This window comes from Andrographis paniculata, unplaced genomic scaffold (assembly GCF_009805555.1).
Source record: "Andrographis paniculata isolate CXL003 unplaced genomic scaffold, ASM980555v1 Contig74END, whole genome shotgun sequence".
Classification (NCBI taxonomy): Eukaryota; Viridiplantae; Streptophyta; class Magnoliopsida; order Lamiales; family Acanthaceae; genus Andrographis; species Andrographis paniculata.
The window spans coordinates 1,877,167-1,899,281 of record NW_026137611.1 but is presented as its reverse complement, the minus strand read 5'-3'; the positions used below and the strand labels follow the sequence as shown (position 1 = coordinate 1,899,281).

At 31.0% G+C, this 22,115-nt stretch overlaps 3 protein-coding genes across 3 annotated transcripts; 1 reads left to right on the top strand and 2 right to left on the bottom strand.

The window, feature by feature from the left end:
- Nucleotides 1-8,732: 8,732 nt before the first annotated feature.
- On the bottom strand, nucleotides 8,733-11,685 carry LOC127266167 (universal stress protein PHOS34-like). Its single transcript, XM_051296328.1, has 4 exons — nucleotides 11,382-11,685; nucleotides 10,864-10,958; nucleotides 9,115-9,236; nucleotides 8,733-8,971 (listed from the first exon to the last, which is right to left on the bottom strand). The coding sequence occupies exons 1-4, from the start codon at nucleotides 11,551-11,553 to the stop codon at nucleotides 8,881-8,883; spliced, it is 480 nt and encodes a 159-aa protein (XP_051152285.1). The 5' UTR covers nucleotides 11,554-11,685; the 3' UTR covers nucleotides 8,733-8,880.
- Nucleotides 11,686-12,739: 1,054 nt separating this feature from the next.
- On the bottom strand, nucleotides 12,740-17,715 carry LOC127265868 (uncharacterized). Its single transcript, XM_051295885.1, has 3 exons — nucleotides 17,641-17,715; nucleotides 13,048-13,179; nucleotides 12,740-12,970 (listed from the first exon to the last, which is right to left on the bottom strand). The coding sequence occupies exons 1-3, from the start codon at nucleotides 17,713-17,715 to the stop codon at nucleotides 12,740-12,742; spliced, it is 438 nt and encodes a 145-aa protein (XP_051151842.1).
- Nucleotides 17,590-21,994, top strand: LOC127266165 (uncharacterized). Its single transcript, XM_051296326.1, has 7 exons — nucleotides 17,590-18,066; nucleotides 18,300-18,371; nucleotides 19,684-19,851; nucleotides 20,486-20,656; nucleotides 20,750-20,959; nucleotides 21,069-21,160; nucleotides 21,262-21,994. Exons 1-7 carry the CDS (start codon nucleotides 17,883-17,885, stop codon nucleotides 21,907-21,909), a joined length of 1,545 nt encoding a protein of 514 aa, XP_051152283.1. The 5' UTR covers nucleotides 17,590-17,882; the 3' UTR covers nucleotides 21,910-21,994.
- The last annotated feature ends 121 nt before the right edge of the window (nucleotides 21,995-22,115 follow it).

The window sequence follows — 22,115 nt, the reverse complement described above, 5'->3', positions numbered from 1 at the left end:
TCCGTTTTGCACCTAACGCCATTTTGGAAAATCAAACAGATATTTGACCAAAAAGCCAACTTTAATTGTATCAAAACGTGTCTTATACATGTTAAAATGAGACAAATCAACTTGTCTCGTATAGGAAACATGCAGGAGAAATCAATAGTGTGTCACGCTCGTCCTGCATGACAATTAATGCCTCGTTTACACTGCACAAAAATGTACACAAAGCATCATGTGAGAAATTTGTGTAGAGTGTATTGAATTGGATTATAGTGGATGAAACATCGGTTTCTCTCACTTCAAATGTGAAATATTTTCTCCTCATCACAGTGAGTTGAGAGGTGTGTTTTATGGAGGTTTGAAGTCGACCAGAAGAAAATTTCATAAAGTCAAAACCAAATCATGAGCTAATAAACTGTTATGCCACCTTAGTTTTAGCTTTAACTGCTAGTCTGTTGGAGTCTTACCGCATTGTAACAACCAGCCCATTTAAGCTTGTAAAACAACATGGAACTTGGTTAGAAGATAAGTCTATTGATTTGTTTGGTATCTTGGATGATGTAAACCAAGTGTTTGGTTTAGTTAACATTCCTTCATTGGAATCTTCCAAACGTAGATTTGAATACCGACCTGGATAAACAAATCGTGTGTATTTTTTTCTTTATTTGCACTTCCTCATCCATTGATTTATGCACATACATGCATTGTTGTTTCAACCGCTAGACAACCTCGTCGTAAAAGTTGTATTTACGTCGATACGTGTTACAACTATGTTGTGTAAATAACTCGAAGGCATTGGACCTCTTATTTGATCGCTGCCCCGATTTTCAATATATATAAATAATATTTTATATTAAATTTAATTTTTTTAGATGATAAAAATATATTATATCTATATATTGAGAATCGAAAAAAAAAAAAAAAAATTAGTAGAACAAACCCTATGTTTTTTAAACATTCAAGACGCATTGTAAATTTACCTTTAATTAAATACATATTACATCATATCTAAACTTATAACCAGTATGGATGTCATTAAATAATTTAGATCCGGTAGGTTGACTCGAGTATAATGTATTTTAAACTAAATCATTTTTTGGCACCTATGGTGACAGTGATGTCGAATTTGAATTTAGAGCAACTCGTCCCAATAGCCTCGTGCAAGAATTGCATTATACCCCAATCCAATTATATCCTAATCCATCTTATCTTACCTAAATTTTTAATTAATACTCTTAATAATTTTTACCGATTTGACCCAATTAACACCTGATCCACACCTTATTTTATTTATTTACTTTTTGTTCTTTATTAGGATTGGAAAATTGAAAATGTAAGATTGGAAACATGTTTCATGTTTAATCGGAAAATTATTGCTGATTTGACCCGATCAGCATATACTATAAAGACGTACAATATAAATTTTGTGTTATAAAATATCAGATGTTGAATTATAATCTAGTATGTGATGTATCATAAAAATGCTCTGATAGTATATAATATGTGATGATTACCTTTATATGATATGCTGACCCGATCGAATCAACATCATATTGATTTGATTGTATCAGCGCCAGATCCGCAGTCATAAAATAAAATAAAATAAATAAGAAACATGTTTGTAATAGTAACTATATCAAATAAAAGTTGCAAGAATTTTTCGTTACAAATTAGAGATATCTCAACTTGATATGTATACAAATTTATTGTTTCAATGATAGTTTCTTGAGCAATTTTAGCATCGAATTGAACCCAAGTTTTCTATTGTAAAAGCGCATAAGAGGGTGAGGGCTCTACGGAGATCTCATTCACAGTCTGGTTCACGGTCATGTCGTCACCAAAGTCGAATTCATGAACACTAGTTCTTCCCTCAAGTATGTCGACAACATTTGACATGCATAAACATCTGCCTTGTTTGTCAGATAACCTCGCATAGTGTATTCAGGCGACATGTATCCACATGAATATAAATGTAAAAAATGAGACAATAATTATACATGTGCACACACACACACAAATATCAAAGAATGTCGATGATTGATTGCTTACTAAGTCCCAGCAATGCGAGTGCTTATATGCGAGCAATCTTCTTCATCTGAGCCGGGCAATACAAAAATCAGATATTTTTGGGACAAGATTTTTATCAAGAAGCACATTCGTAGCTTTGATGTCACGATGGATAAATTTGATCGTTGCTTCTTCATGAGGAAGAACAAACCTCGAGCAATTGTTTGTAGCTGCTCTTATTTGCCTTAGGGTGAATAATGTAGTGTGACGGGACCAGTCCTCGCCATGGGACAGGTCCTCGTCATCAGCTTTATTATACTCCTGTCGCATATTTACATCTTAGATAAAGGACCATAGGTACAAAACTCAACAAAAAAATTGCAGCTACTCTACCTATTACGGCCCCAATAGTAAGGTTGTGACTTTGGCTTTCTGAAAAAAGACTCATATTCATCAGTTCCAATGTACATTTCTTGAAATTATTAAATAATATTTGTAGTATAGTATATTATTCTTATCTCAATTTTGTTATTATTCCTTTTTTTAGAATGTCTCGATGTGAAAGGGAGAAACACCCGATTGGTTGTTTGGCTTTTGGGATTGAAACATAGATAGAAATTGAATTAGTTGATAGAGATAGTGATGGTGATGGTGATGATGAAACTATGATGGGCGATAACAATGGGCCCGAAGAAGTGCAAATAGGTGGAGAAGGTGAATGATGCAATGGAACATGGATGGGGCAGTGTTCGGAAAGCTGAGATTGGTGAGAGAATAAAAACAATGTCCAGTTAGACCGTTCGGCCAGAAAATATTGATGATGAATGCTCATAATTTTATAATTGTGATGACAGCGACTTTGAGAAAGATACGAAGAGTGAGATGATCCCTCTTTGATGTACAATTAATTTGATGATCTAAATGATGATAACATTTTCACATAGTAGCTATAAGAACCACATGATAAGTAAAGTAAGAAAAAGAGAACAGAGAAAAAGCAATCGAGAAGTTAAACAACATCACAAGAAGTCAAGCATGGAGTATAGAAGAAGATATGTTTCCTAAGTATAGTGAGTGGGACGTATATATGGATATGGAGACCAGTGATCTTGCCATAGGTATGAATTTTTCTTCTCGGAAATATTTAAGGGAATTTTGAAGGATTGGATAGTCCGTAAGAATTGAGACTTAAAAATCCCGAGGTTACAGGTATATCCAAAAAGGATTGTGACATATCTTTCAACATATCATCTGCAAAATCAAACATTTCAAATAAGACACTGAGAGAAAAACACATGTGCCGATGTATGACTACCAACTCTCAAGCGGAGTTTAGGTACTTATCTATTTCACAATGTGATTTTGTTTCCATTTCCCTATGTTTTATGAATCAACAAATATATCATTTTAAAACCTATTTTCACAAAATTCCGCAAATCTTAATGATATATACAATTATTAAAGTAGGAAAAAAAATATTAATAAGCATTTTCTGTTTGTTAAGGGAAATACGTTAATCTCTCTGTCCCACCACAACTGACACTATTTTTATTTTAGTTTATTTCATAACAATTGATACTTTTCTATTTTGGGTAAAGGATACTAAATCAAAATATATTTAACAAATATAAATTAACTTAATTAATACATAACTTATAACATTATCATGTAGGACTCATTCAAAATTCATTATTCTATAACTCTCCTCAAAAAACAAAATATTTTATCTACATTTAAAACCCACATCTTTTATAAAATTAATTTATGTTAATTATAAATAAATAAAAGTATTTTTTGTTTACTAGTATTATAAAAAATTTTATTCTCTACAAAATGATATATATATTGCATATATTTTTTATTACGATATAATTTTTAAAATATTTAAATACATATTTTAATTTTTAATCATATATATTAAATTTATTTTAAAACTATCAATATTATTTATTAAAAAAAATAATAAATAATAGCATAGTTCGCTATTATTAACTAATTAAGCATTATTTCTTTAAATAGAGTGTCTCTAATGAAAAATATCAACTATACTGGAATAGAAGGAGTAGAAAAATATTTTTTCTTACATTTGAATAATTTTGTGAGTTCTCTGATATTGCAATAAAGCCTTATGAAAGAATTTTGAGCGTATTTTTTCAATATAGATATATATAATATATTCCATAGTCATTTCTATGTAAATCATAGTATTTCAATTTTATAGATTTATTCTTTTTATATCTTTTTATAATTTTATACATTATTTATTTGTTAGTTCTCCCTATAGAAATTTATTATTTACACTTATTTCTACAGGAGGAATATCAAACCATTAGTTAAACCAAAAACACAAACATAATATTCAAAGAAATCACAATGCAGGGTATATTCTTGGGCACGAATCAAGTGTTGATCGCGTAGATATATTGCGTTATAAGATATCATATATTGAGTTATAATATTGCATATGAAGTATTATAAATATGCTATGATAGTATATAATATGTTGATTATATGATGACCCAATCAAATCAGCACTATGCTGATTGGATCGGGTCAGCACCGGATCCGCAACTCGTATTCTTCTTTAATTTGACTTCAAGTTTTTTTACTATTTCATATAAAAACATACTCCCTTCGTCCGGTGGTAGACTTTCCGTTTGATTTTTCATACTGAATAAGGAAAATAAGCATTTTATAGATATGTAGTATAATAAAGTAATGTAATATCTATTTTACCTTTGAAAAGTAATGTGAAAGATAAAAAAATAATATTATTTTGGTATTTGATTGAGAGATATTTTTCTAAACAAAGAAATGTGAAAGTTTGATTTGGACAAACTAAAATGAAAAATGAAAAATTTAGTAATGGACGGAGAGAGTATTATTTTATCTTACAAAAATATTATATTCAAATCAAACTCAATATATATATATATATATATATTCCTATGATATATTCCAAATTGGGCTCTATATACACACATTGACTTTTAGAACTATTGGCACAATTTATCTACCATAATTTTTGTAAAAACATCAAATCAAAAATATTGTTTTTCCATACAAAATAGCACATCAAATACAAATTTTCTTTTATCAAGTTTATCAAAACTTAGTCTTTTATTATTAATTAATTTTTTTTCAAAAATATCAAATCAAAAGCATATATCACATCAATATCTATTTATTCCAATTTAAATTTTTTACTATTCAAATGTTAAAACACAAAATTCAAGCCATCAAAAGAACACACACTAAAAGTTGGGCCAAAACATTCTACAAAATACAAACACACCCTTTACAATTCCATCTTACATGTCCCTAAAATTATTCTTTTATTTGTTTATGCATCAACCCAAGCACAGTACAGGCGAAACCACTCAACCCATAATCAAAAAATTTAACAAATTTTTTATTACTAATATATACTAATTGTTATAAAAACTGTTATTTTACATAAATAAATTTTCAATTAATAATCAAAACAAATACACAATTAATGTCAGTCTTCAATTACCAAAGCAAACATATGATGCTTGACACGCTGCTGCTGCTGCAGACATGAACCATTTTTTCACTTTTAAAATGTATATTATATTATATTTTATTAATTATATATAATAATTTAATTTATAAAAAACCAAAGAAATTTAACCTAATCTACGCCGCTGCATGTACATTCATTCACTTTCTCTCTTTTTTCTCAGATTTTGGAAAAATCTCCTCCAGCTTCTGTCTTTTAATTTGGTCGATTTCCCTGTTAGCCTTGAGGAAGAAGACGATAAGAGTCGTTCTGAATTTGTTGTTTAGTCGCTGAAGAAGATTTTGTTGTTGTCAAATTTCTCTGTCTGCGCTCCATCGGAATCCGGAGCTTCAGAACGTCGGTGGATCAGATTCTGATTTTCTGGGTTTGATATTTTTGGATTTGAGCGTGAATTTTGGATTCTTGGGTAATTTTTTTCTTTTCGAGAATATAGCTTTATTTATGTTATGTGTTAGTTTCATCGTTATTGGTATATATACTAGTGTTATTTCATAATTTAATGTTATAAAATTTATATTGATTTATTTGTTTAACTTTTTGTTAGGTGTATATTTATTATTTATAGATAAATTTATTATTAAATCAAAGAAGTTAGTTTCTTCTGCTTCGAGTACATCTTTCCCCACACCAAACAGTGTGATTGGTAATTAGATTATTACCGATGATAAAGAATGTGCTAAAAAACGCATAGTAGAAATAGAATTATCAAGAATGATGTGTTGGTAATCCAGGGTTACTTAAACTAATTGATAGTTATCGTATTGATGTTAAACATGAATTAAAAAGACGGTATATGGAGAAAGGCCATGTCAACCATATGATAATGATTTTCCGAGGACTTCATTTGGTAAGATTATGAGAAGTTTCAATCAACGAGGTTCAATCAATATGAGTGACTTGAATATAGTGTATAAAAAGATGTTGCGTTTTATTTTGTATGCTCTTGTTTAATAGAGGTTACAAGTACGGTGGAGATATTACTTTTATTGAAGTTGGTTTTAGAAATTTGGAAAAAAGCCCTAGAAAATTTTTAAAAACATGAAGGACCTTCAACAAGTGCACATCGTTATGTTAAATTCAATGTTCCTCATTTCAACATCAACGACTAAGGTTGATATGTTGGAACAAAGAAGCAATAAGGTGAAAGTTGATTACCCGATTTGATTAACAGCCGTTGTGGATGTAGTTCATTTCTTCTACAACAAGGTTTGGCCCATCGTGGACACGATGAGTCAAATAAATCAATGCAGCGAGGTAATTTTTCTTGAATTATTGAAATGATATTGTGATCGAAGTGAAAAAGTGAAAAAAAAAATGATGAACTTAAATGCTTCGGAAAATAGTCAATTGGCATCTCCTAAGATCCAAAAGAAAATTATTAAATCTTGTGCAACACAGGTGAGAAAAGTTATTTTTGATGAGATTGAAGACAAGTGTTTTTTCTTTTTTGATTGATGAAGCTCGAGATAACTCAATAAAAGAACAAATGTCCATAATTTTGAAATTTGTAAACAAAAAAGGGAGAAGTGATTAAACAGTTTGTTGAAATTGTGCATGTTAAAGATACTTCTTCAAAGGCTTTAAAGAAATCCATTGACGATTTCTTTGCAAAATATGATATATCATTTTTAAAGCTTAGAGGTCAAGATTACGACGAAGCTTCCAATATGTGTGGCGAGTTCAATGGTTTGAAGACACTTATTTTAAATGAAAACCGCAAAGCACATTATATTCATTGTTTTGCTTACCGACTTCAGTTAGTAATTGTGTCAGCTTCAAAGGATCATAGAGTAACTTTTTTTGTCATTTAACTATGATTGTGAATCTTGTTGGAGTTTCGTGTAAAAGAAGGGATGTTCTTTGAAAAAAATATCATGATGATCTTGCACAATGCATAGAAAATGGTAAAGTGGATACGAAAAGAGGCAAAAATCAGGTAATGGGTTTAACTCGGCCAGGTGATACTCATTGGGGCTCACATTATAGGACAATCAATCGAATTTTAGACATATGGGATGTGGTTACAAATGTTCTTGAAATTATTGTTGAAGATGACATTGATCAAAGAAGTCGGGGTGCTATGCAGGTTTAATTGAAAAAATATTGAATTTTGAATTTATTTTCATTGCTAATTTGATGTTCACATTATTGGCGAAAACAAGTGCATTCTCGGTTGTCTTGCAACGAAAATCTCAGAATATTGATAATATTGTATCTTTGATTATAGTATTAAATGATGAATTGAAGGAATTTTTTAAGGATGATAGTTGGGAGAAATTTTTGAAAATTGTCTTGGACTTTTGTTTTAGTAATGATATTTTTTTGCCGAATATGGAAGATCCTATGCCTATCCAAGTTAGATTTCGAAGGCAAATTGATACTCAACCAAAAACGTATTTTTATCGCAATATTTTTCTTCATGTACATGTATATTTTATTTTATTTTATAATTATCAATTATTTTATTTCATTTCCTTTACAAATCATTATTTTTTTTAATTATTATATTAGGTTGTTGATCATATCACATAAGAAATAGATAATCGTTAAGGAGACAAGTTTATTTTAGGCATTGCATTTCTTAATCCTAGATATTCATTTGCTAGTTTTGATGTTGAAAAACTACTCCATCTTACTAAGTTATATTCACATGATTTTGATGATGAAAGAATGGTCAAAAGAAAATGACATACTACTTTGAAGTTAGTGTATCTACTTATGGAGTTGTCGTTAGTTCTACCTCTTATTCTGCGATGAAGATTATCAAGTGATTTGCGCAACAAGACGAGAGATAAATTTTTGGCAGATTTATTGCTATGTTATATGGAAAAATAATTATTTGAAAAGATTGATACAGAAACTATTTTGCAATATTTTCAAAATATGACAACTCGAAGAATACGACAGCAAATAGACGACATGTCCTTTTATATGTATGACTATAAATAGTGTATTATTTATAAAAAATAAAATAAGTAAAAAAAATTCTTAGCCCCCTTTATTTAGAACCCTAGTTCCGGCTTGAACCCAAGGGTAATATATATGTATGCAAGTAAAATTATCTCACGACAATATTACAATTAGTCAGACAATTAAGCAGAATATATATATATATATATATATATAGAGAGAGAGAGAGAGAGAGAGAGAGAGAGAGAGAGAGAGAAGTGGGAATTTAGGATATTGGGCAAACAAATACGATGATGTTAAAACATGCATGCCATAGCCCGTATATAAGACAAGACAGACGACATATTATTGTGGTTATAATTAAATAATACTCCATTATTGACTTACCTTAGGATAGGAGAGTAGGTAGCAGTAGATGGTGAGTGAGGTGATCCTCAGTGCTTGGTTTTAGAGGGCTTCTTAACAATGGTGACCGTGCAGTGTGCGTGGTGGGCGCAGTAATCGCTAACACTGCCTAAAACAGCCCTGCAATAATTTATAATGCATCTTCATCAACTTTATTAAACAATTAAAAATCATTTAATTTGTTTACAGATATATATATATATATTTAATCAATTAACTAACAATCTATTTATAATAATATATATATATATATATAATAAAACCTCTTTATAGCTCCATAGCCATGGCTGCCCACAACCAACATAGATGCACGGTGCTTCTCCACAGCCTCACACAGAATGTTTCGGGCATCGCCTTCCTCAACTTCTAAAATTGCATCATTTACCTTTTTATTGTATCACATACAAAACACTAGATCATTAATTACATATTATATAGTCTTCTATCAATATATATATATATATAAAGTCTTGCATCATTATCTAAATTGTGTTTAATTATTAATTATTAAATGATAATTTCACTTAAAAATTTAAATTAATAGAAAAATACATCATTAATTATTATATATTCCCTCCATCCCAGAATAATCAATATATTTTTCATTTTTGTATATCCCGTAACAATTGACATATTTTTATTTTGAGTAAAAATTTACTAAATCAAAATATATTTAACAAATATAAATCAATTTAATTAACTATACATACATAACTTATAATACGTTACATTGTTAAAACTCACTCAAAACCACTTTATTTCTATTTATTTTTTTTTAAAAAAAAAGAATAAGTATTTTAATTTACATTTAAAACTCGTGTCTTTTATAAAATTAATTTATTTTTAATTACAAATAAATATATGTATATTTTTATTTACTTTTATTATAAAAAATTTAATCTTTGCAATCTAATATCCATCTTGCATGTATTGTTTATTACAATATAATTTTTAAAATATTTAAATATATATTCCATTAACGAGGGTGTGAGACACGAACACCAGATCATGTTATCTTAATTAGTTGAATTTTAATTGGTATAATTTGCCCTACATGAAACCTCTACACCAGTTGTCCATATACAGCTAGAGGAGATTTTATTTTATTTTATTTTATTTATTTATTTATTTTTGCTAGAAGAGAATTAAGCCCATGAATATGAAGGAGCCATGCAAACTGACTCCTCCAAATTCCAACTACTAATCTATTCTCTATATATTTTTTTTATCACTTTTACATTCAGAACATAGAACATGAATCATAGTTTCAATTTAAAATTTTACTATTCAAATCTCAATTAAAAAACAAACCCCAAACAAAAACACCCATAAATATCTCTGATAATTAGCACAAATTAATTTTCAGAAGCAAATGGTTCTAGTCCCCTAGTCGTTCAAATCTATACTCACTTTTCTTTTTACGTTGTCATCGAAAAATATTATTATTTTTTTTAAATAAAAAGTTATTCAATTTTTGTACTCTTTTTTATTATAAAAAAAATTAATAATTATTACTCACTTTTATTAAAACTCGTGTCCAGTCAAATGTGTACACTGTGGGATGCTAATGACCGTCTCACCTAAAAGCTCGAACTTTTTTAGGGAAACTAAGTCATTAGTTATATATCCCGCAAACGGGAGTCCCCAACACGCCCCCTCGGTGCAAGTGGGTCTGCGAAACTTGCACATGCATATGCCACAAATAGGGACGGGTGGGACTCGAACTCGAGACCTAGCCTAGGCTTTGATACCATGTTGGATGCCCGGATCCCTTCTTAATATGGTATCAGAGACATGGTGTCCGTATTGGGTTTGGATCCTGTATGGATTTTCGAGGGGAAGTGTTGAATATTATCCACATTGCTAAATGTGTGGGATCTCCTCTAATATATAAAGGCGAATGACCACTCCACCTATCACCAATTGATTTTAGATTGGATGCTCGGATCCCTTCTTAATATACACATCTGTATGTCGAAGGGAGAAATATAAATGATGATTGCGCAAGTTACCGAATGAGCTGAGCACATTTGTTTAGCCTTTTCCACTACTCTGCCTGCTATTGCTTTCAAATCTCTATCCACGTAAGGTATCACGTCAGCAGCACCTGCAATATACGCAACCACAAACAACGGTTACCAATCGATCAATCCAAAATTGAAACAACAATGCTCTGCAAATTTGTAATGCGCAAAAAACAGATCAAATCATCAATCGGTCTGAGGATTCGAATTTTAACTTGCAACTGTTACCAATCAGTAAACGCAAAATTGAAATCCGCGAAAAATGATCGAGAATTATCAAAATCACAATCGGTTCTGGATTCGAATTTTAACTTGCAACTGTTAGCAATCAGTCAATGCAAAATTGAAATCCGCGAAAAATGATCGAATTATCAAAATCATCAATCGGTTCTGGAAATCGAATTTTAACTTGCTTAGCACTCAAACAATCAATCGACGTTGCGCGCACCCCAATAAAACAAAAAAAAAAACCTAGACGACGAAAAATTGGTCAACTACAAACATACCAGGGCCAGCGAGGGTGACTGCCATAACCGCTTGAGGTTTGGCGTGCACGACGACGAGGTTGAAAGGAGTGTTCTGAATCGCAGGAGGAAACAGATGCTCCAAAGTCCATTCCAAAGCGTGGTAGCTGATCTCGCTGTCGTCAACACCAACTACAATCACGGATTTCTCCATGCCAATTGAGGATCGAATTAATTACACCAAATTCAGTATTATGGAGCAGATTCCGTGAGCGCTTATATTTATAGTCGGCCTCAGAGAGGAATTCGCTGGAAGCTCTGAGAAAGAGAATTAACTAAAGAATGGATGATAATTATTGATCAGAATATATCCTCTACTTTTTTTAATGCAAACAGCAAGAGCTATCTAGGGATGGTATTTTCTTATACCCGACCCGATACTTATTGGACCGGCCCTACCCGATCTTACCTGAAAACACCCGTCAAACTTACCGCAGAACCGAGGATTTAAAAATAGTAAATTATATAATATCCCTATATAGAAAAACACTAGTGTTTTAGTTATTACATAAAATCCTTTTGTTTTATTATATTTTATATAAATAAAATAGTTAAAATATCTTAAAGGAATAAAATAAGTAAATAATTAATTAATTCTTAATTTTATAAATTTTGAAGATAATTTGTCATCTGAAATTTATAAAAATTATAAAATAAATAATTGATCAATTATTTTTTTATTAAAAAATTATTTTAAAAAATTTCATACAATAAATAAAACATAAGTGTTCTGTGTATTTTTATTGAAACATAATATAATTTATCCTTTAAAAAAACATATATGTCTTCTAAAAATTATGTAATTTTAATTAGATAAAAAATAATAATAATAATCGTCTCTTATTTTGGTATTTAATTTAAGTTACATTCACAAAAAAGAAAACGAAAAGTTTTGGTGAGAGGAAAAAAAAAGGTTTTATATAAAATACTAAAAAGATAATAATAAAAAATTACTATTATTTATTAAAATTATGATAATAAAATTATAAAGGAATAAAATAACAAGCCATGTGCTTGTAATCTTATTAGATTAAAAATGCATTAGAACAAATTCTAAGATTCTCTATTTTATTTGATTTTTAACTTATAATAATAATTATTATTTTTATTATTTTCATTTTCAAGATTAAACTAGCCTTGTTCTTTCTGTAGTTCAAAATTTGCTAAATTATCAGGAAAATATTTTGGATTCTAGGCAAGCCAAGCTAACAAACTAAACTAACTTAAACCTATAATATTTCCCCTTCTGTGGGAATATCCGACAGATTTCTTCCCGCTCCCACAACCGTCGAAACTTTCCGGCAGCTCCGGCCGGCCAGAAATCGACCGGCGGCGCAGCCTTAGAACCCGAAGATGCCAAGCTCACTCGCCTTCTCCTTCTCGAATGTCTCAAAATACTGGTAAATAATCGTCACGGCGAGCAAAATTCCTGTCCCGGAGCCGATCGCGCCCATGAGATCCGCCAAAACGGTGAGCGCGCCAATGCACATCCCGCCAAATGCCGCAGCCGTTGGGATGTAGCGGTTCAGCTGGTTGTACAGGTTCGACCCCGGCATCACCATTTGCTGTTCCTGGAAAGCTCAGCGTTTTAGAACAGTTTTTTACAGAATAGAGATTCGATTTGAATTAGCGCGAGCCAAGAACATACCTTGAGCTGCTTTGCGACATCCTTGGCGGAGGATCCCGAGACCTCGATCCAAGTTTTCGAGAATAAAGCGCACACCGATAGCATAAACACGATGTAGAATAACGCGTGGAAAGGATCGGATCGCCAACATATCTTGCAAGCTGCGGATCATAAGATTAGTCGCGACTTTAGTTTTTTTTTTTTTTTTTTTTTTCTTGAGAAAAAAATGTTTCGAATTTTTTATATTCTTCTTTGAATATATATTTACAAAAAGATTAATGATCAAACTACAACTAAACAGTAGCAGAACCTCTTATATTGTTGAAAGTAAACATATTCTTGTATTAATTTTTTTTCTTTAGAAAACTGTATTTTTTTTTTTTTATTTCCATACGAGCTTTAAATAACTATGAAAGCTTTGAGTCATCTTTAACAAAATAATACTCCCTCCGTCCCACGTACTATTTCTACGTTGTCGTTTCTGTCCGTCCTACATTTCATGTCACTTTCTTTTTTCTTGAAAAATGATTACACACTTTAATACTCCCTCCGTCCCACGTATCATGTCCACGTTGTCGTTTCTGTTCGTCCCATATTTCATGTCACTTTCCTTTTTTGGAAAATGATTACACACTTTAATACTCCCTCCGTCCCACATACCATGTCTACGTTGTCGTTTATGTTCGTCCCATATTCCATATCACTTTCCTTTTTTTTGGAAAATGATTAAACACTTTAATCTCATTTTAAATTTTTTAATTTATTTTTTTTTTTAATTTTAATTAAACTAATTAGTTATCTTAATTTTAATTTATAATTATTTATATTATAGAATAATTATTTTTATTAATACGCTCTTAATTATCTACTAATTACACCCCTCTTAAAATACCGTGTCTACAGTGTAACATATACGTATCCGGGACACGGAGAGAGTAATAATAATAAAAAAATTGAAAAATAATTGAATATAAAGATAACATACTTTCTTCTTTTTTTTTTACTATAAAAATCTAAGTATCCACCGTATTCACAAGACTGTCCCGCACAATCAATTTGTACAGTATTTGACTCGTCTTTCTTAGAAAATTGATTACACCTATTGAACTTCATTTTATTTTCTTTAAACCATCGGCTGACATTTTACTATAAGACCATAAAAAATGCAAAATATAATTTTTTGTTCCCGAGTCTTCTTTCTCTTTCACGTTATATCAAGTCAGCTCAAGAACTCATGAAAAATTCATTCAATTTTTTACTCACATTGTAGAACCGAGTTTCGCGTTCCTCAGATTTTTTTTTATTCTATATAATAAATTTATTATTTTATTTACTACAAACTTTATAATATTTTATAATACTTTTTAAAATAATATATTATATACACATTATAATATTTTCTACTTAATAAAATAATTTTAATAATAGTTATTTAATACTTAAATTAAAATAATTTAATAAATAAAATTTTAATATTACATTCATATTATTAGTGTTTAATATAGATTTATTTATGTATGATTTTATAGATAATTTATTTTAAATTAATTTATGAAAAATTACATGAAGCTATTGAAAAAAAAAAAAAAAAGGTATTTGAAAATAACCATAATTTCAGTCTCTAATAAAATTAACATAACAAGTAAATACTGAAATTTAAACATAATATTAATTCTTTTAAATACAATGAAGGAGATATAACATGCATTGTATGTTAGTTATATTAATTCGAGAAATGACAATACCATGCTCAATGATTAATTCTTTTTTGTATAATGAAGTAATATGATATACACTGTGTATTAATTATAAGAAATGACAATACAAAATCTAAAGAATCATTTTATTTTAGTACAATGAAGTGTGTTCTTTTAACAATAAAACACATATTTTTTCAAAAATATTAATATATCACACAAATTCATTATTTCTATATTTCTACATAATTTCTCATACCTCAACATAAAAAAAATAATAATAATAAAAAAATAAAAAAAATAATTTCAAATTATCCCACAAAATAAACATGCTTTTAATACCTTTTAGTACAATGAAATGACGACACAAATGCATGTGAGCAAAAAAATCTATATAAATATACTATTGGTGTGCATATGTTAGTATATGTAATATTCCTCTAGTTATTTTTTATCTAATTATGCATCTCAATTCATCAAAAACTCAAACTTCTTTTTCTTTTAAAATTTTATGAAAATATTGGGGAACAAAAAGATCACAAAACTCTCAATATTCAAACAATCACCTAAATTACCGAATTACACCAATTTTTATTATCCACAACCATTATTTTTCATTTGGTCTAAACTTTTCTCATCCTTCAAACTTCTGACCAATTGATGGTACACCGTATCCTATGAACCAATCTCCAAACGTCCGGCTACTTAAAGAAGTGGTTCAAACCAAAGAAGTGAGGGTGTGAACATCCCGTAATTTAGCACACAAGTTCCTATTCACAATTTTGATAAATAAGATGATGAAGATGTGTAAGTTATCAGTTCTATCGAAGATACAAGAAAAACGTAGAGCCCAAAAGAGGATATTCTCCTCATCAATGGATGGCTCAACACAAACAAAGATACCATTATAAGTACCGATAAAAAAACACTTCTACTTTCTGAAAATGCGTAGTGGACTATTATACGAAAATAAAAAAAATCAATGGGTTTCAAGAGCCATATCTCAATGTAAGTCTCGTTGGCATGAAATTAATCAAGCAATATCAAAATTTGTTAATTGCTATGAGAAAGCTAACCGACAAAAAATTAGTGGACAATCTCAAAATAATGTGTTAAATACCACACACAATATTTATTACGATGATGGTCGAAAGTCATTTGTATTTGAACATGCATGACGTCAGTTAAAAAAGGAACCAAAATGGCGAGGGAGTTTCAAAGCTTCTTATGAAGAATCACAAGCGAGTAAAAAGAAGGGAAAAATAGTATAGAAAAGTATCAAGATTCTAACAATTACGATAAATATTTTGCAGATATGGAAGCTACATATACACAAGTTATATCATATTTAGGAGGTCTTGTAGATTTAAAAGAAGAAAGAATCAAACAGAAACAAAATAATAAGAACAAATCATCTACCTTCAAGAACAAAAAATGAAATAACAATTGAAGCAATAAAAAAGAATCAACTGAAAAAATATATAATTTAAACAATTTACTTGCAAATTATCAACCGACTCCAAATGAAGAAGCATTTAAGGAAAAATTGTTGAAAGAATTATTAAAAAATAATTAGAAGTTTTTTTAAAAAAAAAATTAAGAAATTTAATATATTTATTGCAGTTTAGGGTTTTTAATAGAACAATCTAGTACGTTTTTTTATTATGTACTAGTATTTTGTGCTTATTTTATTATTAATAAAATATTTTAATTTATTTTTAATTAATGTGTATTTTTTACATAAAATATTTAATACAAATATATAATGGATAAAATAAAATAATATTATTATAATTATTAATCCCTCGGTCTTTCATAGATGATATTTTTTTTCTGGCCGTCTCAAAGATGATATCTTTCTATTTTTATAAATTTATTCATCTTAACAAATGTAAATAAATTTAATTAAATTTTTAATACCCCTCAAAACCTATTATTTTTATATCTCTCATCAATAAATAAATATTTTTATTTATAATTAAAAATGTTTGTTCTTTTATAAAATTAATGTTAAGGTGATTATAAATAAATAAATATATTTATTTATTATATTATACTATAAAATTTTATTATTTATGAAATAATATATTTTATTGATATATATTTCATCCGTCTACACATAAAGTATATACTTACTTTTAGCGTGGTGTTTAAAAAATAATAATATTTTAATTATAATAGGTAGTTAAAAATAATATAATGATATTTATGTCCTTGTTTTTTGGTATAAAAGTAATAATATGATTTAAAGTAAAGGTATTTATGAAAAAAATTGAGGTATTTAATAAAATGTTTACTTTGTAATTGGACAAGATAAAAATATTTTTACTTTTTAACTGGACGGAGGAGTAAGACATTACTAAAATTATTTTAAATATCAGCAACTTTATTTATATAAAAAATAATAAAATAATAATAGCATAATTTACTTTTAATAATTTAGTAGTAGTGTCCATTTATGAATTTTTATTACCTTTTGCAATCACACAGAAATGATATGCGGGTGTGTTTGTTTGAAGGATTTTGGAGGATTTCCACTATTTATCCAATTTTTTCCCTTCAAAAACATCAAATCAAACACCTATTTTTCATTTTTTATATTATACTAAAAATTTTACATTCAAAACATCACATCAAACCCTATTTATATCACATCATACAACTATTCAAATTCAAAATTTTTACTATTCAAATCCCAATCCAAAATCCAAACCTCCAAACAAACACACCCGAAATGAAAACTTATCCAAAATTCCCGATACAATTAGTGCTAGTGCTTGCGTGAACGTTGAATCGGATCTGGATTATCCAGAACGAGTAATCGGGTCGGGCGGGATATCACCGCAGCGCGTAGTTCAGACCAGTTCACAGTTCATTTCGCCTTTCTCAAGTGTAAAAGCATCACTGCTGTCAGTACTGAATTCGACTTTCCCAAATTCCTCGAAAGTTGCGCCTTTTCGTTTCCAAATTTCTCCCAAAAGAACGCAATCATGACGAGCCGATGAAGAGCCAAAAGCGACGGAGCAGCAATGGCGGTGGTGTGAATTGTAAATCCCGTCGGTTTTAGGCGAGAACTGCAATTCACCGTGCTTGCAATCTACGCCACATTGCTTCAATTCTCGTTTACATGAAGAAATCTGGAGTGAATTACCTTCGGAAATGTTGATTTGTGCCCTTTTTTTTCTGATCTGCGTTGAGAATACACCAAAAGGTATTTTTTGGAGCTTCAATTTTGGGGAAAGCTTGAAAAAGGCAAGAATGAGGTCGGTCCTATTGTTTCTCATTTTGCTATCCTCCTCAATCGCCTCCATCGTTGAGTTTCGAGCTGAAGCTGCTCCAGCGGGTAATGTATTCCTCTCGTTCGATTCCTGTAAAAATAAATGAATAAATAAAACGTTTGCTCTAACCGTGAAAAAAATAAAAAAAACATAAAACCCTAATTTTATGGTTAGGGTTTTATGCAATTGGGGATTTTATTGAATCGATGTGCTTGTTCTTGTGTGCATTTCTGAATGATAGCTTGATACAGCCATTTTTAAGTTAGTTATTGAGAAGATTATTATTATTATTTTTCAGGGCCGTTGGTAAAGCACCTGTCGTCCCTGGTAAAATGGACCAAGTCTTCCTCCAGAATACCCCATCAGTCAGGTAGTATACTATCTTTGTTAATTTTTCAAAGTGTTGTGATATATTTTAGATATTTGTTTTATGGTTTATATTAGATTTGTTTGATTATATCAATTAAATTAGATTGTTATTATTTGAATATATGACAACCATACCTCTGTTTCCATTAATAATACTCCCTCCCTCCGTCCCAGATACCAGGTCCACGTTGCAGTTTTTGTCCGTCCCACGTACCATGTCAGTTTCTTTTTTGGAAAATCATTACACACTTTAATCTCATTTTAAATTTTTAAATTTTATTTTTTTTAATTTTAATTAAATTAATTAGTTATTTTAATCAATTTATAATTATTTATATTATAAGATAATTATTTTCATTAGTACATTCTTAATTATCTACTAATTACATTCCTCCTAAAATACGGTATCCGGGAGTAATACTCTCTCTGTTCTTTAATCTTTAACAAGGTATCAATTTGACTTTTAAGTTGTTATAACATTAAAAATATTGTTATATTTGTAATAACATTTGTATTATAAAACACTAATAAATGTATTTTTATTTGTACCGCCTATAAATATAATATTAATATTTAAAGTCTAATATACAAAAAGTAAATTGATACGTAGTTACGGGACGGGGAGGGCGTATTAACGTAGTATTATAGCCACATCCTCCAGGTACATTCAACCCGGAAGTTACCTGAGGTCTCTAGACTTTATTTGCAGACTGTAAAATGCTTTGAGAGTTTTATTTCCGATTCTTAACTCCGTTGAAAGTGACCTTTGTTTTTTACTCTAACTTCGTTGTGAACTAGTCTTATTTCTGATTCTACTTCATTCTAACTTCGTTGTGAGAGAGTTTGTTTTCGGTTGTTAATTTTATTGCGAGCGAGTCCTATTTTTTATTCTGACCCAGTGAACGATTTTGGCTACACCATTTTCGATGTCTCTTAGTAAACTCAAGTTTGCAACACCACTATTTGAAGGGATGTTGAGATATTTTGTATATTTGGTTTATTGTTTAGATTAGTTTAATTCGGTTATTATCCACTGTTATTATTTGAGTCTATCAAGTTTGTATCATTGTTAATATACGCAATTCTAAAATTTTGCAATGTAACAATGCGTTTGCAGTGTCGAAGTTTTTGACTGGTTTTGCTTAAGTTGGATGTTTCATTTTATGAGAACGTGATTTGTGTTGGGAGAATGGAGTGTAAGATAGGAATTTGGCAGGGTTGTTCTTAGTTACAGGAGATATTTGGATTGGAATGTGGTGGAAGATGTTTAATTTTCATCTGTTTATTGTCTCGTCTGTTTGGGCTTCTTGCAGATGGAAATGTCCTGCAGTTTGAAGATGGATATTTAGTCGAGACCGTTGTCGAAGGGAATGAACTTGGAACTGTGCCATACAAGATTCGTGTCTCGCAGGATGGAGATCTCTTTGCTGTGGATGCTGTTAACAGCAACATTGTCCGAATTACGCCCCCACTGTCGCACTGTGAGTCTTTGGGCTGTGTAAATTTGTTTTTGGAAGTATTCTAGTCTATTTCGAGAATAGTAAAAATTTGAATTAAATATAGATATTTGATGGGACGTAAATAGGCGATATGCGATGTTTTTGATCTAATATGTTAAAAATAGGTTTACGAATATGATGTTTTTAGAGAAATAAAAAAATTGTGAATAATCCGAGTACAAAGTTGAAAACATAGGTACAGATGTTTTTTTTTTTTTTCGAAAAGTAGATTCCAAAAATCAACACAAAAGGTAAAATTCGGGCAAAACTCGAACTTGATATTAATAATTTGAAGATATAAAAGTCTTCCAAGTTTAGATATAAATACAAGGACAAATGCTGAAAATTTAAAAGGGTGAGTTCGAAGACAAATTCCTAAGAATTTTGTGTTGTCGATTGAAGATGTCTTTGACTGTACAAGATTTGGGTTTTTGTTAGTAATTTCGGACCCTTCTGTTTTCTACTGGTATAGAAATTGCCTTGGCTAATAGTGGATTATGTCGTTGAATGAGTAATCGAGGATCCGCATGGATATATTTCGATAAGATGTTCACACGTGTCGTAAACAGTCATTTCTAGCTTCCCAAATCACAGCTCGGTTTTCTTATGAATACAGATAGCAGGGCAAGGTTGGTTGCTGGATCATTCCAGGGTCGCACGGGCCACGTCGATGGAAAACCAAGTGATGCTCGATTTAATCACCCGAAGGGTGTTACGATGGATGATAAAGGGAATGTTTATGTTGCCGATACAGCAAATCTCGCGATTAGAAAGATCGGGGAATCAGGTTGTCGCAATGCTAACGAGTTTCTATTTGTGAACCTTACTAATGTTAATTTCGCCCTAAAAGGCACCTAAACCTGAAAATCCGTCGTTACAGGCGTGACGACTATTGCTGGAGGAAAATCGCACGTTGCAGGATACAATGACGGTCCTAGTGAAGACGCTAAGTTCTCGAATGATTTTGACGTCATTTATGTTAGGTCTACATGTTCTTTGTTAGTTATTGATCGAGGCAATGCCGCTCTTCGTCAAATTTCCTTGAGCAAGGAGGATTGCTATTACAACAACAGCTCCGGCTCACTCGCAGGTTTGTCGATTGCTTTAAACTTCCGCGGCTTTTTGTGTCTTTTAAATTTTCGACACAATGTCTTGTAGTAGGAGTTCGTTAAATAATTCGTTAAGCCTCGTAAATGCAGATCTTCTTATGGTCGCTGGCGCCATCTTAATTGGATACACGACGTGCGTACTACAACAAGGATTCGGCACCTCGTTTTTCCCCAAGTCGACGGTAATATTAAAGCGATTTTATGCATATCCGAAACATATATATTGTCGTTTACGTTAGATTAATTTTCCGGTTTATAAATAATAAATTTTTCGAATATTCAGAAAGGCGGCACCGAAGGCAAACTCAACGACCAATCGACGAGTAACGAGATACCAACGCCCGTCGACGTGACAGCCGAAGACGAGCAAATAGCTGGGTGGCCGTCATTCGGACAATTGATCTGGGACCTCGCCAAATTTGCGCTGGAAGCAGTCAGCGGCATCTTCGTTAATTTCATTCCCCAGTCTTTTAATAGGAGGATCTCGAAGAAAGGCCTAACTCCTCTAAAAGATTCTCTTATTATGCCTGAAGACGAACCCGAACCTCCTTCAGCTTTGAAGCAGAGAGCCCCGACTCCCCTCGCCGAAACCCGGCAAGCAAATGGACCGATTTACGGCGACAGATTCTCTTCCGAAGTCAGGCCACCGAAAACGAGGTCGTCTACGTTAAAAGATCCATCTCCATCGACCAAGCACCGATCTTCGAAACGACAGGAGTACGCCGAATATTACGGATCAGGTGAAGCTCCTCAGTACGAACAAATCCGATCGAAGGGTCAGAAAGAAAGAAAACATCGACACCGAGACAAAACCGGGGATCCGACAGCATCATCCGCACTCGATCCACCTAAGCCGTCTGAGATCAAGCCAAGCGGCTACGACAGCGCCAAATACGATCCTTACAATTTCCGGAGCAAGTATGGGTATTGATTCTGTCCGAGGTTCTGTTCTTTTAAGGAAATGTAGACTACTGTTTTTCGCCCGCCTCTTGACTAGATTAACTGTTTAAACTCTGCATTGCGCCTATCTTAGTACGCTCTCGCCTAATTTATCATCCTCAGGCTGTTTGCGCGCAGAAATTTCCCGGAGGTTTCTGTGTTAGTTGGTTTAAGTGTTGTTTATTTTCGCTTCGACAT

Coding starts and splice junctions, on each gene's coding strand:
- LOC127266167 (XM_051296328.1), bottom strand. CDS start 11,553: ATGGAGAAATCCGTGATTGTAGTTGGTGTTGACGACAGCGAGATCAGC. Junction 9,237..10,863: donor AAATGTGCTCAGCTCATTCG/GTAACTTGCGCA, acceptor TACAATAAAAAG/GTAAATGATGCAATTTTAGA. Junction 8,972..9,114: donor GGCTATGGAGCTATAAAGAG/GTTTTATTATAT, acceptor AAATTATTGCAG/GGCTGTTTTAGGCAGTGTTA.
- LOC127265868 (XM_051295885.1), bottom strand. CDS start 17,715: ATGATTGCGTTCTTTTGGGAGAAATTTGGAAACGAAAAGGCGCAACTT. Junction 13,180..17,640: donor ATTTGGGAAAGTCGAATTCA/GTACTGACAGCA, acceptor GCAGCTTGCAAG/ATATGTTGGCGATCCGATCC. Junction 12,971..13,047: donor ATGTCGCAAAGCAGCTCAAG/GTATGTTCTTGG, acceptor TGAGCTTTCCAG/GAACAGCAAATGGTGATGCC.
- LOC127266165 (XM_051296326.1), top strand. CDS start 17,883: ATGTTGATTTGTGCCCTTTTTTTTCTGATCTGCGTTGAGAATACACCA. Junction 18,067..18,299: donor AGCTGAAGCTGCTCCAGCGG/GTAATGTATTCC, acceptor ATTATTTTTCAG/GGCCGTTGGTAAAGCACCTG. Junction 20,657..20,749: donor TAGAAAGATCGGGGAATCAG/GTTGTCGCAATG, acceptor CCGTCGTTACAG/GCGTGACGACTATTGCTGGA.